General features: G+C 46.4%; 1 protein-coding gene across 1 annotated transcript in view; it reads right to left on the bottom strand.

The window, feature by feature from the left end:
• L(2)k05819 (transmembrane protein 94-like protein l(2)k05819) overlaps positions 1–15,743 on the bottom strand; it is a 51,714-nt gene that overhangs the window by 14,917 nt on the left and 21,054 nt on the right. The window contains exons 15-21 of the mRNA XM_077670283.1: positions 13,956–14,203; positions 11,470–11,737; positions 10,810–10,893; positions 9,700–9,770; positions 8,169–8,295; positions 5,682–5,767; positions 2,431–2,581 (exon numbers count right to left, since the gene is read on the bottom strand). Of these exons, the coding sequence (XP_077526409.1) occupies positions 2,431–2,581; positions 5,682–5,767; positions 8,169–8,295; positions 9,700–9,770; positions 10,810–10,893; positions 11,470–11,737; positions 13,956–14,203 (1,035 nt within the window). The remainder of the gene's footprint in view (positions 1–2,430; positions 2,582–5,681; positions 5,768–8,168; positions 8,296–9,699; positions 9,771–10,809; positions 10,894–11,469; positions 11,738–13,955; positions 14,204–15,743) is intronic.

Raw genomic sequence — 15,743 nt, 5'->3', positions numbered from 1 at the left:
GGCATTGCAATGCCACTTTTCTCTTTTCTCGCTTACTATCGTAAAACCAACCCAACGAGCGTTCCTAACTAAAGCACGGGCTCTGCTGGGTAATTACGTATATTTTGCCTCCAATGTACCTGCAGTTTCCTTTGCGATAAACAACGGGCAGATGTATGACAAGCACCAGCACTTCACGAGTTTCAAATGCTTATGACTATATAAACCGCTTGGCTTTCAAAGCCTCTGGGGTACGCCGCGACGGCAGTGCTACAACGGAACGCCGTGTCGCTCTACTTGGGTCCAGTGAGCGAGCTTTGACGACAAGGTGAGCCCCTAAGAGCTCTGCACTTAAAAGGAATGGCATGCTCTTTAATGTGACTACTGAGGATAGCTGAGCAAAGACGCCTAGCCTACTATGCCAGATAGACGTGGAGAAAAAAAAGAAAAGAGCATTATGATGTTGACAGTGGTGATGATGATTGTAGGGGCCGCTGGCCACTCTGACACGTGTGAGCGACAGCGCCTGATGTGGAGCGCATGCTCCGAGGCTGTCTGGAATAAAGAGTTCCCTTCTTGCTGCTGAACGAGTCGGTCGTCTCTCTTGTGGGCTCCGAACATGGTGTCAGAAGTGTTCAGCCATGTCTAGTGACCCAGATGTTCCCGTCATCCATGTCGGTGCCTCCGGACTACAAGCGCCAGCCCCATTTGTGTTCACAAATCTGGGAGAATGGCCTACGTGGATCACCACATTCGAAGATTATGTCTTTACGTCTGGCCTCGACTCTGCGGGCGACGAACGAAAGGTTCGAACATTACTCTACGTCATGGGACTGCAGACGCAGACCTTGCTTACTTCGCTGGGACTATCGGCACCAGAGTAGCAACCCTTCGCCACAGTCAAGCAGACATTGACCGGTCATTTCGTTCATCCCGTCAACGACATCTACAAGAGTAGATGCTTCCACCGCCGAACGCAGCAGCCTGGGAAGTCAGTAGATGCTTTCTACGCGGAGCTTCAGAACCTGGTCAAGCGGTGCAGCTACAGCAACTCAGAGGCAGAAAGCCGCTTGGTTCGAGACAGATTTGTTGTTGGCCTGTTAGACAAACAACTTTCAGACCAGTTTTGCTGCAGCATGAAGCTGACAGCAGAAAAGGCGCTATATCAGGCTCGCTTACACGAGGTCACCCAAAAGGAACGTGCGGCGCGGCCACTTAGCACGTCAGAAAACCCGAATGTCGACGCAGCTAAGAAGGGCAAGGGGGTGGTGGTGGTGGTGGTGATTTATTAACAAAGGAGGGAAGAGAAAAGGCCTGGGGATATTGTTGAACTCAACGGGACTGCATCGTCGCTCAACACCCTCCTCCTCACTCGCTCAGCACGAGGAACGCTGGCTTTCTGGGAGCTGCGAATATGGCGATGCGGAATGCATGGTACGGATGGTAAAGAACCTTCTGGAAAAAAGGGATGACCCATACCTGGCCCTCCTGTCCTATCGTGATACACCGGGACCATCCGGATTTTCCCCAGCCCAGCTTCTGATAGGCGCAATCTTCAGACATGACTACCGAGTCTTCCAGAACGCCTGAGTCCACATACATCAGGAGTTCAAGTATAGGGATGCTGCCTATGAATCCCAACAAGTCAAGGCGTTCAACTCTCGACACCGCGCTAGTCCGTTGCCGCCTTTAGCAGCAGGTGACCGTGCATGGGTGAAGGACCTAAACTGCCCGGCGACACTCCTCAGTTTAGCTCAAAGGCCTCGCTCATTCGTGGACGAAACACCAAGGTGCAAAGAAACCGCTGCCACTTGGTACGGTTCCAGCCCGACGCGACGCAGGACTCGGCGTCACACGAGGCATAAGAGTGGACGGGACACGAGGAAGAAGAGAGTACCGGGAGATCGCCAACTTCTGGGACAGTTTCTGTTCCAGATTCGGCGCAGTCTCCAGGCAACTATCGCACGAGATCTGGCCGAGCAGTCCGGCCCCCCGCAAAGACTGAACTTATAGCGTTCGGGCGTATACCTTTGTTATAGTCTAAGAGGGGAGATGTAGGGGCCGCTGGCGACTCTGACACGTGTGAGAGAGAGTGCCTTACGTGGAACGCGTACGTGCTCCGAGGCCGTCGGGAATGCAGAGTTCCATTCTTGCTGCTGAACAGGTCGGTCGTCTCTCTCGTGGGTTCCGAACAATGATGTGCAAAAGTGCATAAAGTTGCAAATTCACAAACAAGATGATCTAGATACTCGGGTACATCACAAACTAAGCGACCAGTTTTATCCGAAAATGTAGAGTGACAGCAAATGACGTAGGATCGTTTCCTTATGCTTGCCGAGTCCAGGAGGCAAATTGACGGTACAAAGCTTATCTACAGAATGAAGGTGCACGTACTTATGCAACGCACCAAACACTGTACGCAGTAGGCATTGCACCAACAAACCGACTGACCCTGTTGGAGATATCGAAGGCCACCGGAGCGCCCCTATCGGTGCTGCTCTCGGTTGCACTGCTGGGGGACGGGCATGCAGAATCGCCGTGGGTCCACAGCGGGTCTGACTCGTCGGCACTCGGTGTATCCGCAGTCTTGTTGGCACTTGTCCTTAGAATACGGACAAAGGCGATAAAATTCACACACAGAACCCACTTGGTCGAAAAGTAGCCTGTTTTTACAATGAAGATGTTTACAGCAACAACAAGTCCCTGAAAGTGAAATTATTGCCGTTCTAGTGCTGTGCGGCACCTTAGTGTGTACAGTGAAATCTCGTTGATACGTTTTTTACGAGGATCCGGAAAAAAAAAACGTATTATGTGAAAATCGTATTATCCAAATAGGTTAAAATACGGAAGAAAATACGCATACTCCGTCAACAACTCACTTTAGTGGAGCAACTTTCAAGTACCAGGTCAATTTGTGCTGCACTTTCTTTCTTTCAATGTCCAGGAGTAAATTCTTCTGAAACATAAAAGGAAAAATTGAGCGGTGGTTGGTCTTCATCACTGCAGCGTTGATCACCACGAGTGGGTGGCGTCGTCCAGGATGCCATGGCCTTCAGCTGCTTGTCACTCATACGGTTTCATAGTAATATATACTAAAGGGAAATTTAGTGACACTAGCGCCACCGTCTAGGGAAGCCGCGCTTCAGCGAGCATTCTGTCATGTACCGGGCAGGCACGTTCCACTTGTCCTCGGCATGGCTCATGAACAGGCTGAGAAGTCGCCTCTAGTGGCTGCAAAAAGCAACAATATTACTGTAATAAATTTACAGCGTACTTTTCTCGGCATCAGTTGCACCATCCTTGGCGTTAGGTGGCTGCGTATGTAAGAGCTGTGGGTCGCGATGGTAGCAACTACCTAAACGCGGTGGTGTCGCCGGGAACAAGCGAGTCGCTGATTGCTTGCCCGAATTATTTCGTTTACAGACAACTTTTTTGGTATTTTGCACCAAATGCACAAGGAGCGGGCGAGACGGTGGCCACAACAAAAAGAACGCCGGGGCGACGAGAGTGCGACTGAGTTTCTGTTGCGTCGTATTTGAAAGTTGGCGATTTGTTCTGAATTTTTGCGGAGCCAAATTTCACTACACCGCCCGTAGACTGAATTACTCCATCCAGCGTCCGCTAAAGATGTGAAATGGTCAACCAAAGAAATCGATTTTGTAGAATTCAAATTTGGCGCCCTTCGAAGACCGCCTCATAGTCTCTACAATGGCAGAAAGAGGGCGCCAAGAGTCCGCTAGAAGTAGGAGTTCCTGTATAAACATCCCCCTCGCGAGGGGCACGATCAAATGCAGAGCATTTCCGGGGGCGCACAACGTTAAGTAGTTTGCGTTACGTTAATGTTGTTGCACTTATGGCAACTGCTGACGAGAAAGCGCTCGTCAGCAGTAATTTGAATGAGTCAACGATATAAGGCGCGTTGGTAGCATCCGATTCCGTGTCGGCTTTGTGGCGTAGTGGGAAGCGCACCATGTACATTGCGTTCTGCCCGCAGGGTCGAGGGATCGAAACCGGGCGCCGGATAGTATTTTCTTTTTATATAGTAGGGAGGGGTGCGGTGCGGACTACGGACGCCAACGCGGGTGACATCGTGAGTTACTGAAATGCTCTGCATTTAAAAAAAGGAAGCTGGCAGTATTTTTCACTTCGCCGGACACTGTTTTGTAAGACAATCTGTGTTGTTGCCAGAGCCTGGAAGTGGTCAATGTCCAAGAAGAGCGCCATGTTAGCTTTTTTTGCGTAGAACTGACCCGTTGACGTTCACCGCTGTCGCTTTAACTTTCTGAACCACGTAAGCATGACATCTTTCATTTGCTGATACTCCCTCGTTTTACGCCAGGGCCAAAAACCTAAAGCTCCTTTCAAAGTTACTCTTGCTAACAGAATAATGTTTAGCATAGACACTGGCAAACTGAGCTCGCATGCCAAGTCCACGCGCCTTTTCTTCGGGTTCTCTTCGAATTGGCTTCTTTTAAACGGAGCGCCTTGCATTTCCTCGACGTTGTCACAAGGCTGGCATCCCCATCGCACACAGCAACAAGGAAGCCAGAGAAGAACAAAAAAAATAGCCTCAGAACCACAGCAGCACCATCAAACACAGCAAGAAGGCGGAAAGAGAATGAAGAACAGTGTGGGAAGCACGGAGTATGGTTAGAAGTCGAGAAGGAAAGTCACTGCCTGCCGAGAGCATTGTTCACGTTGCACACCTTTTTTGATTGTGATTTGTTTCGCTAGATGGCGCGGGGCATCGCCCGACGTACTACCATCATTAAACGGAGCGGCCATGCCCGGCAGCGAAGTTTTCGTAGCGAAGCCAGCGCTGCCGCAGCCTCAGCAGCTCTGCAACGTTCAAATCGTGGCTTGTTGGAATGCCGTTTGAGCTGGTATATTGAAGAATAAACGTAAAATATCTAGAAAAATCGGTCAGGATACACTTTTGCGATCATACTATCAAATTTTCGGCAACAATGTGATCGTATTAAACGCACGGAAATGCATTGTTTCTAAGGAAAACCAGCCGGGAACAAAAAGAGAAACGTATTAGGTCGAAAAACGTATTATGCCGAATCTTATCAACGAGATTCCACTGTATATGAATCATGCTAACAAGTGCACAAGTCTTTGGTCTTGTTTAAAACCCAATGGTTTGGATTGGATGGTTAACATTAAACACGGAACAGTTTAAAACCTCAGTGGTGACAAAAAATATCTAGACAAAACTAATGTGGATCTTTTAGTGACTTCTGTTTATCATAGAGGTGGTAACTCCCTCTGGATGCACTGGGGCTGTCCTCACACTGGCCCCCACGCACTGCATAGGCCAATGCTCAACAACTTCAACGTTGATGCGTGGCAACTTGGAATTTAGATAACTTCTTCGTACCTAGAACCCCAATTTTTCCAATTTTTCCAATTTTTTACTTCCTCGAGCATGTGTGAGTGAATGGAGGTTGATAAATTACTTTTTAGTGCTCCGTTCCTTGTCATTATGGTTTGCACACCCTTTCGTTCATCCACCTCTTGAATTTGATCGCAAAGGAACAGCAACACTCGAAGCCCAGATAACGCACATTTTTTTCTGATGAACTACGAACTCACAATGTGCAGTTAGGAACACCTTTGACAGTGGATGAACAAGACGTGCAAGGTTGCCTGGAGCATATGAGGGTGAAGAGACCGGCACGATTCGTCAGATAACTCACCGAGACTGCGGAGAGTCACCGTAGCGACTGCCGCTGATCAGCTCAGAGTGGACCAAGTTGGGGGCACTGATGCTTCGCGGTGGAGCCTGCACCAAACAACACAGGGAGCACCACTGTTTCAGTAAATGTAGGGACACTGCTCCAAGTTACTAAAGAAAAGCTTTCTTGGTAACGGTAGGGACATTGTAGGGAAATTTGTAGGGACATTTTGTAGGGAGCATACTTGTAGGGATATTTTAGTAATTGTACGAATATTGCACCAAGTTACTAAAGCGAAGCTTTCTTGGTAATTGTAGGGACATGGTAGGGATATTTGTAGGGACATTTTGTAGGGACATTTTGTAGGGAACATAATTGCAGGGACATTTTAGTAACTGCAGAGACATTGCCCCAAGTTACTAAAGCAAAGCTTTCTTGGTCTCCCTGATGGTAGCGTCATAAGCAAAACACACTGCTGAAAAGCCAATCTTACACAATTGGAGGGCACATGATGCTGCTGCTGCTGCTGCTGCCGCTGCTGATGATGATGATGAAACAAAAACAAGAACGCTTCCTGTGGTCGGAATCGAAACTGGGGCTGCGTTCCAATTCGCGGACAGCTTGGTAGACAGCCTACGAAGCAGTCTAACTAGACGTCTAAAGGTATAAAATTGGAACGGCGCCGCGGTCCCAAACGCAACACCAGCGGAGACGACAGCGTCGTAGCAGACATGTTGAGATGCGCAAGCCGCAAGTTTCGTAACTAATATTACCGTTGTTATTACAAACGTTACGTAATTTAAAAATTAAACAAAGTCATTTTCATCCCTAGTAACTTATACTAAATATTAAATAAAAGAATAAGTGCTTTTGTTTCAACATTATTACGCAAAAAGGTGGCGCTGGTGTCACTTATTAGTTTAGACAGGAAGGTAGCCTGCATCGTTGCTGACTTCGATGCTGTCTCCTCGAAGCAGTCTTTGTTGACTGCTTCGTTCAAATTGGAACGGGGCTCAACATGGCGGACTGTCCACGAAGACGGCAACTAAGGAAGGAAGGAAGGAAGGAATAGTATAGGAAAGGCAGGGAGGTTAACCAGAATACTGTCCGGTTGGCTACCCTACTCAGGGGGGAGGGGATATGGGAAATGAAAGGGAAAGAAAGGACAGCGGTACATATTAAAGGAGCAAATGAGAGAAAGAAAAGTAGAAAAAACACAAGGCGTGACCAGGCAACTATAAAGGCGGTACAAACAACGCACACAACCAGAAAATGCACAAAACTAATACGGTCCACTGATAAAATGGGTGAACTAAGGGCACTGCACTATAGTAATGTCCTTACAATCGTTGAGACGGCAACTAAGCTGTCTAAACGGTAAATTGGAACGCACCCTGGGTCCCTCGCCGTTATGAAGCCGATGTCTATCTAATTGCACCATTCCAACACAGCCAAAGCAGTTTATATTTACTCCAAGTTACCCGAACCTCTAAATAAATCAAATTCAAACAAATCACTCGCAAACCCCCACTTAATTAATTTCACGTAGAGAAAGCTTTGCGTTTCAACAATCTTTCTCATTAGATGAAAGCAGCTTTGATTTTTTGCCCCAAGAGAGCAGAGCAATCTACAATACCATGTGCGACCATTTATGGCAGGCCTGTTCATCTTGACAGGTGACAGTGAAAGCTCCCCCAACCAATTCAGGGCTTTGCTTCTGTCCATGAAGTGAACGTAGCAACAGCAGCACCTAGTGAATAAAGGCTATTTTGTTCGTGTTGATCATGCCATGATTCAATTTGGCTACTACAACTAGATATTTTGAAGGCTAACAACCACTGCCACAGTATTAACTGTAGCAATAGTTAAACTTACACATTAGCTATTAACCAGTACTACAGTAATGGATTAGCTGCTACTGTTTACATGGTACAGTGACAACATGAGGAATGGCTTTCGAATGCCACACACATGATCTACCGAGATGCTATTTCCCATATATTTTTACTAAGCTGCTAGAGTATTTAATCCACAATACTTTATTGCAATCAAAGCAGATGGTGCCCTGTTCGACGAAAAGTCATTGGATTAAACTTGCAAACAGGAAAACCTGTGAAGAAAGTAGGACCCTAGCAAGATGAACTTTACTCAGGCTTGTAGGTTAGTGCACTTTACACATGAAACACAGAAACAGACGATAAGACAGTGCTCCCTTCCGTGTTTTTCTGAATTTGCAGTGCTTTACGTCTGTTGAGCACTGACTTAGACATACGAGCCGACATAAAGTTGCCCAACTTTCATCCTACTGAGCCACAGTAAATTTACAGGAAGTTAAACTACATGCAGTGGACACAGAGATTTTCTTGCTTGAATGTACCGATTCTCAATTTTGGTGCGCACATTGTGCCAACACACTACACCAAGAGCTGGACTGTACTCTCAAGAAGCAAGCTGCTTCTTCCCTCTTTTGATAACAAGCGAAGCATGTGCACAGCACAGCACACTCACCGACTTCCCGTCCAAGATGCTTACTGCGTGCGGATCAACCGTCACTGCCTGGTTAGTCGAAGGCACCGAGGTCATGCTCTTTGCTGATAGGTGCGATTGATGGCAGGTCGACGCAATGCTGTCAGCTCTAGGAGAAACGATTTGAAACGCATAAACATTTGGACTCAACAATGAAAACAGTCTGCCTATCCATAGTGCCTGATGTTTCACACTTTTGCTGCATAAGGGAACGCTGTTAATAAAAGGCGCTGGGGCCTTCACAGCTTCGTATTGTAACTGAAAATGATGTCTTCTCAGCAATGCCTCTGTGCTTAGCAATTAAACTTGTTCAGTGCTTTGCAGTGCTACATGGGACCTCATGGAAGTATTTAACACAAGGTGCAAGATATTCATAATTTGACAGCATTAGACATTTTATGTTGCCTCTAAGAAAAAAATGCCTTCACAGCAAAGCTTCTGTGTGTAGTACTGGCGCCAACTTTAAAGAAGCTCGGTGTGTAGCAAAGTGGCTTGCAAATTTATCTGACAGCTCCCCCTTCAGAGTTTCTGCAATTTTTTTTCTTCTTTCGACACAGGCAATAAGACCGATTAGTCAAACTGGGTGCTACCACACTAAACTAGTGACAACTCAAACTGTGGCAATTTGCATCAGCAGCAGTTATTTCAAACAAGCTTCACTGGGTTGCCGGTCTGTACAGTAAAAGCTCGTTAATTCGAACTCAAAGGGAACCATAAAAGTGTTCGAATTAGGCGGAGTTCGAATTAGCGGGTGGACGCCTGAATGAATGGACTTCGCGCCACACTGCGTGGGCAGAACATAAAGAACCCACCTCTGAACTCATTTGCTAACTAGGCACTACAGTAAAACGACTTTACAAGAGACACTCAAGGGAACCAAAAAACGTGTCACTTGTAACCAAGGTCTCTTGTATGCAATGTTGCTAACATGGCGAACATAGGAAAACCAACCAAACCGCTTTCATTCAAATGTCTCTTATAACCAAGTGTCTCTTGTAAGTGTCTCTTGTAATGAGGTTTTACTGTACTACACGTTCTTGGCAGATGGTTTTTTTACATAATGACGCTTTTTATGCTCAAAAACTCATTTATTTAAATGACAGGGTCGAGGAAATCAAAATTAAAAGTATTCGTCCGCTGTGGAAGCGAAATAAGCTATTGCAGCAGCGTATCGCGCGCGCCAAGCTGTTGTTTTTTGTTTTGTTTTGTTGTTTTACATCTCTAGTAAATTTGGTTTGGTTTGGATTTGCAAAATATGGTAATCCTTCTGGGCCGACATCTTCTGCGACGAGCGATGGACACCAGGCAATCTCAGTTCGAATTAGGTAACCGTTCTGGATACCTACGCATTCAAATTATCGAGAGTTTTCCCCCATTGAAACATACAGGGCTGTGCCGGGACCAGGGATTCAGTGCAGATTAACTGTAAGTTCAAATTAAGCGAATTCGAATTAACGAGCTTTTACGGTATTATTGAGTGTGACGATTATAGTGACGTCTGAAGGGAACACACCTGTTTCTATCACTGAGGAGCGAGACGTGGCAGTTCCAGCCAGACTCCAAGCCCATCTTCTCGGAGAATCCCTGCAGCAACCAGTCAAGGGTTACAAGTCTTGAACGGATGGTCACAAGACGCAAAGATAGCCGAGACGGGCACAAAAAGAAGTGAAAATGACGAATTTTATGTCTCACGCAAAGCCACAGAATGCCAGCGATGGCCAATGCAGCGCAATTTTTAAAATTAAAGGAGCCATGAAGACAAAACACAAGTTTGGTTTATTAGAAAGGCTGCTTTGTCCTGATAAAAAATGATACTGATTTCATTGCAAACTTCCAAAAAATAACGGAGATATTAAAGAAAATGTGTGGAGCTGTGGCGACTCGCTAGCCGGTTTCCAGCAACTTTTCTATGACGTCACAGAATCTTGTTTGGGCGATTGACGGCGGCCGAACTAATCAATCGCCAGGACACGTGACTGGACGATTGTAGTGGGGCCGTCAGTTCCGTTTGATCGAATCACTTGAATGCTAACGTGCACCTAACCCACTGAAAATTATGTTTTTAGTGCTGGCCCATATGACGTCACTTGAGCCGATAACACGTCACTGTGGCGCGAAATTTGAAAGTTCTCAAGTATTTCTTGCGTTTTTATCGGTTAAAAAACGTCTTTCGTGGCCGGAATGAAGCTGAGTGAGGTACTGAAGACTAACTCTTTAAAGTTAAACAAAGTTGCATTTTCTCTTGGACCCTTTAAGTATGTTCAGAAAAGTCATCAACAGGTTGTACCTCGACTCAAGTTAGTTCAGCAAAAACAGTAACAAAGGTAAAATAGCTCGGATACTTGTAATCTGAGTGTGGGACATGATATTCCGACTTTTTTTTTTTACTCCAGCATTGTCGCTGTTGTGGTTTTAGCTTGTGGCGACAGAATATCTGTGTGCTACCTTCTTTCAAGCTATCAAACAACCTTTGCTATCAAACAACAATTCTGGAAAGATTGTAAAATAAAAAGGAAGGAATTATAGGTTTCTGTTGTTGTTCTGATGATTATGATGATGATGGTGGTGGTGGTGGTGATGATGATGATGACGACGACAATTGTGGTGATAAACCTGTGCCTACCCTGCTTCGCAGCTCGTTCTCTTTGGAGAAGTGGACAAATCGAATGCAGGCATCTTCAAGCTGCTCCACAAGCTTCACAAAGTCCTGCACAGTATGCGAGACAAGTTGACAGAGAATGTTGAAACCTTGATCAGCAGAAATGCTGCTCTTTAAAAGTAATTTTAGTTACGTTTCAGCCCATGCGCTTAAACATTCACTGTCAGTGTGTTTTAACGTTCTGACACTCGGTGGGAATGCCCACCAAGAACAGATTACTCAAGCATCAGTAGCAGTATCATATTTTTACATGTGTACAATTTTTTGTCATTTATTTATTCATATGAAACAAGGCGAATAGAGTTGTAAAATCAATCCTGTTCAATGAGTTGCTCCAAGTGTGCTTAAAGTGCATTCAAAAGTGCAGTAAAGGTATTTAAGCTCTTTTCACTCAGTTTTTGCTAAAATTGAAGCGCTTAGTAAAATATTTTCTCTACACAAGTTTTTACCCACTGCAACTGCCACCATTTGCAAATGACATTAATTTTGGCCGTGTAGCAGCGCGTCAAGAAAATGGCATTAAGTCAGACGAACGGCATTCAATGGGAATGACATTAAATTTGCCGTGTGGCAGGGGTATTAGTGCGTGTGTGGGGGGGGGGGAAGTGGGGTAGGGAAACTGACCGGGCACGCCTGGTACTGCATGGTGACCATGCCGATGAAGACCTGGTTGCGCAGCCGCTCGACGGTGGCCTCCAGGGCCTGCTCCCGGCTGGCGGCGTCCACGGGCGCGGGCTCCTCCTCGTGGCTCACCGAGTCCGAGCTGAGGTGGTGGCTGCGGGGGCCCCCCTTGTCCACCTCCAGGCCGCCCACCACCAGGCAGCCCCCGCCCGCCCCCAGCGACGTGGCCCCCCCGCCCACCTTCTTGCCCGACGACCGGAACAGGTGGCTGCTGCACCAGGGGGAGGACCAGGGGGAACTCAGCTGGTAGTGTCATCGGGCACGAGTGTGCAGATAGTAAGCCTAGAGTCTGGGAGAAACCCTGGGTCTGGGAGAAACTTGGGTGGACGATGTCTCAGCTCAAATCAAGAAAACGAACTGGAGTTGGGCCGGGTATGTAACGCGGAGGACTGACAACCGCCCCAACTACTTAGGGTGGGGTGAAATAGGGTGAGACCGATAACTACTTAGGGTGGGGTGAAATGAGGAAATTAGATGGCAAAGAATAGACTCGGGCAGCATAAAACAGGAGCAGTGCGGAGTCAGTGGGAGAGGCCTTCGTCCTGCTTTGGACATCAAATAGCATGACGATGATGCTGATGACGATTATTATGATGATGAAATACAGTAGTTCTCAGCTCTTGGTTACACATACAAACTGCTGCCTCACTACTGCTTTGCACAGGTGTTACATGCAATGATGACCCTGAAAGTAACGTTGCTTCCAGTTACGAAATCACTTCTGGGGCGCAATTTTGATTTGTGTCCATTTCAAAAATGTCCACTTCAAGTCCGTTTTAATCATGACATAGTTGCACTTCTGGGGCCTCTGACCAATGCCGTGCATAGAAACAAACGACCTCACTGGCTTGTGCAGTCAGACCTAGCTTGTCGGCTTTCAACCAACCAGGGCTTGCTTTTAAAATGGACACTTTGAGGTGGACACGAAATGAAAAAAGCTAAGGATTCCGCCCCTGATTGTAACATAACCAATGATGATGTCCCTTTGCAATCAGCAGTCATAATCGAAAATGACACCATCATTTTCAGTAACGAGGTCCCTACTGGTGGTGGCATCACTGGTGACATCCCGTCCACTAAGGCATCACTTCCTCTTGAGCAAGGCAGGACATGTGTAACAAAAAGTGCCAAATTACTCAACTAACAAGGTAACACAAACTTAGAAGAAACAAGGGAGGGAGAACATAGAGAAGGCACACTTAACAACTGCCCTGTTTTGCCCCCTCTTGCATTCGTCCTGAAATTGAGCTGCTTAGTCATACTTGGCACATGCCTTGCAGCAAAAGCCAATGCTTTTGTATACTTGGAGGTCTCTATTTGAGTTAACAATACATGGTGGAAAAGGCAGTGCACATTGGTATCACAGATAGTACTGCAAATTCCCTTCAAGGATGCTTTGCTACTTGTTGTTACATCCAAGTGTAGGGAACACAAAGTGTTGTTTCCATTCAAACGCAATGCTCGTGCTCACTAACACTGGCAAAACCCATTGGCTCATTGGCTAAGACGTGTGACGTGAGTTGCATCTCGGCTATGCCAGCCCTTTTCCCAATGGAGGTGGAAAACAAAAATGCCTGTGTGTCGGGATTTCAGCGCACGTTAAACCTTTGACGCCCAAAACTTTATTATTATTTTGCTTAAGCAGGTGAGGAGTTTTTTTTATGATCTACAATAGCTTCTAACACAAAAGTCAGAAAAAAAATTTGGTTTATTACGACGGACAATAGAACACTTTGGACACTGGGATACACTGGGCACTGGATGCCCATATATCACTTGAACAAGAGAGCTACCTTGATCACCATGATTTATGGTTTGAGTAAAGACAATAACGTAAAGCTTGTATTGCTATCATTTGTGATAACAACGAAATTGCACAATTCCGGCTACCTGTAACTAGCCCATTGAGCCACCCGGGCTCGATGCGAGTTGACACGCACAAACAATATTCTTTTTATTCCACGGAAGTACGTGCTGCCCTCTCTTCTTTAATTTTCGAAGGTCCCGCATCCTTTGTCTGTTGATAGATGGTGTTAAATGTAAAAAAAAAAACACAAAGTGCGAGAGAAAAAAAAACATTGTTTGGGTTGTTGCCCCTGAGCAACACTGGGCATCAAAGGGTTAAAGATTCCCAGAAGGTCGAAATTAATCCGGAGCCTCCACTGTGGTGCACAATCAGAGCCCAGGTGCAGTTTCAGCCCACAAAACCTCCCTTTTGGAAAAAAAAAAACACTAGCAAATTAACCTGAACGCCTGCTTTATAATCAGATACTAGTATCCGGGACTTGCTGGTGAAAGCCACCATCTCTGGTCACCACTGGGTACCAAAGTGAGCAAAGCAAAAACTCGCTTGCCACCCTATGCGGTCAACCCCACAGAAGGCAGTAACAGAGGTATTAGACGGGGATTTGGTGGTAGCGCCAGCATACCTGTCTGGCGGCAGCTGCAGGTAGCTGCCCTCGAGGGCGGGGTTGAGCAGCAGCGAGGGCAGGAGGGGCGCGTAGGCAAAGGCCAGGCAGTAGGAGGTCAGGCTGGAGCGCTGGTAGAAGTCCAGGATGCGCTTGCGGTCCGAGTCGCTCAGCGGGCACAGGTCGCGGCCGTCCCAGTACTCGGAGCACATGTCCAGCACCAGGTCGGCTGTGCCCTGGGTGAACATCTGCAGGGTGCCCGACAGGGCCTGCGGCCCAAGGGTTGACAAGAAAGAATGTAGCGCATATAAATATGTAAACAAAGAATAAATGAAATGATGAAGGGAAGAAATAACAGCAAACAGGGACAGTGCTCTCAAAATACCTGCGAGAGAAGCACTCAAGAGGATACAATTGTATGCGCATGCCACAATAAGGAGCAATGTCACAATTATGACAGGAAGGGCTGATGACATGAGCATGAGGTCACGGGTTCGATTCCCGGCCGCGGTGGCCACTTTTCCGATGGAGGCAACAAGCAAACACGCGCATGAGTACGAGATTTCGGCGCACGTTAAACATCCCCAGGTGGTCAAAATTAATCCGGAGCCCTCCACTACGATACGCCTCTCGCCTGAGTAGAGTCAGCGCGTTAAACCCCACAATCAATCAATCAAAGGGTTGAGGACAGTCAACCATGGCAACAAACAACTAGGAAAACTGTGCTCACTGTAATTATTTTTTAATTGCCCATCTATGTGGACTCTATGAGGACTCTGTCCATTTGTAATGCTTGATGTGTCACACCTCACCGCCTGCAAAAATGCACTCAATAAAATGCCCCAAGGCCTTCATGGTTTCATATCAAACTGCTTATATTACCCCTAGTAAAATGTTTTCCCTGCAAACCCTTTCTGTACAGTAGTGAAGCAGGCTTGGTGTATGTAGCAATCCGTGGGGATACAGTCTTGCATGCAAGGAAGGCTCTAGGGCCTTCTTTTTTTTTTCATGTCAGACCACTTATATTGCTCCTAAAAATTCTTTTTCCCAGCAATGCAATCATGTACAGTAGTGAAGCAGACTTTAAAGGGGACTTGGTACACAGCAGAGCGTTTATGATTTCACATATCCCTTTTAGTCACTAATTATTATATTCATTGCAGAAAAATTCCATACTTGGAGGTTTAGCAGTGTCAAGTGTCTAGAGGTAAGAAAAAATAGTTCAGTCTCTCAAATACTTATTACGCAAATGGCGTCGCGTCCTGATACGGAGGCACTATTACCGCTATTACTCCATCCTGCTTTTCCCTATAAAACATAACAAATATCCTGAGGCAGTTTACAAGCAAGGAGGTGAAATAATAATTTCTTCGCATAAAAGAGGTGTTTTAGCCTTTATAAATGATGTACACCACAGTAAAAGAGAACTTAGGACGGCAACACACCGGAGCTCCCACAAAACTTGGTGGCGTCCATTTTGAAACGATGTTTATGAGTGCGGTTTCGCCATTCCACATCACATGGTGCTACCTTTCACTTCCGTAGGTTTCAAACATCAGCCGCACTGCTCTGCGTCTCCGTATGGAGACACGGTGACTGAAGGGGATATTTATCCAATAAGTCCCACTTCGAAATTTTTGCAAATGTTTTGTGTGTGAGTTGCCACCACGCATGCTTGCATGTTCATAACACTCTAGAAGTGAGGGTTTGCGTGAGGGTTGAACATAAACAACGACACTTCCTCACTGCTCAACTATAGACACCAAAATGTAAAGTGGCCCCGTTTTTCATCGACAAGACCGCGATGCA

This window comes from Haemaphysalis longicornis, unplaced genomic scaffold, assembly GCF_048455015.1.
Source record: "Haemaphysalis longicornis isolate Haplotype H1 unplaced genomic scaffold, Haemaphysalis longicornis Haplotype H1 scaffold_5, whole genome shotgun sequence".
NCBI lineage: Eukaryota > Metazoa > Arthropoda > Arachnida > Ixodida > Ixodidae > Haemaphysalis > Haemaphysalis longicornis.
This window is presented reverse-complemented; position numbering and strand designations above follow the sequence as displayed.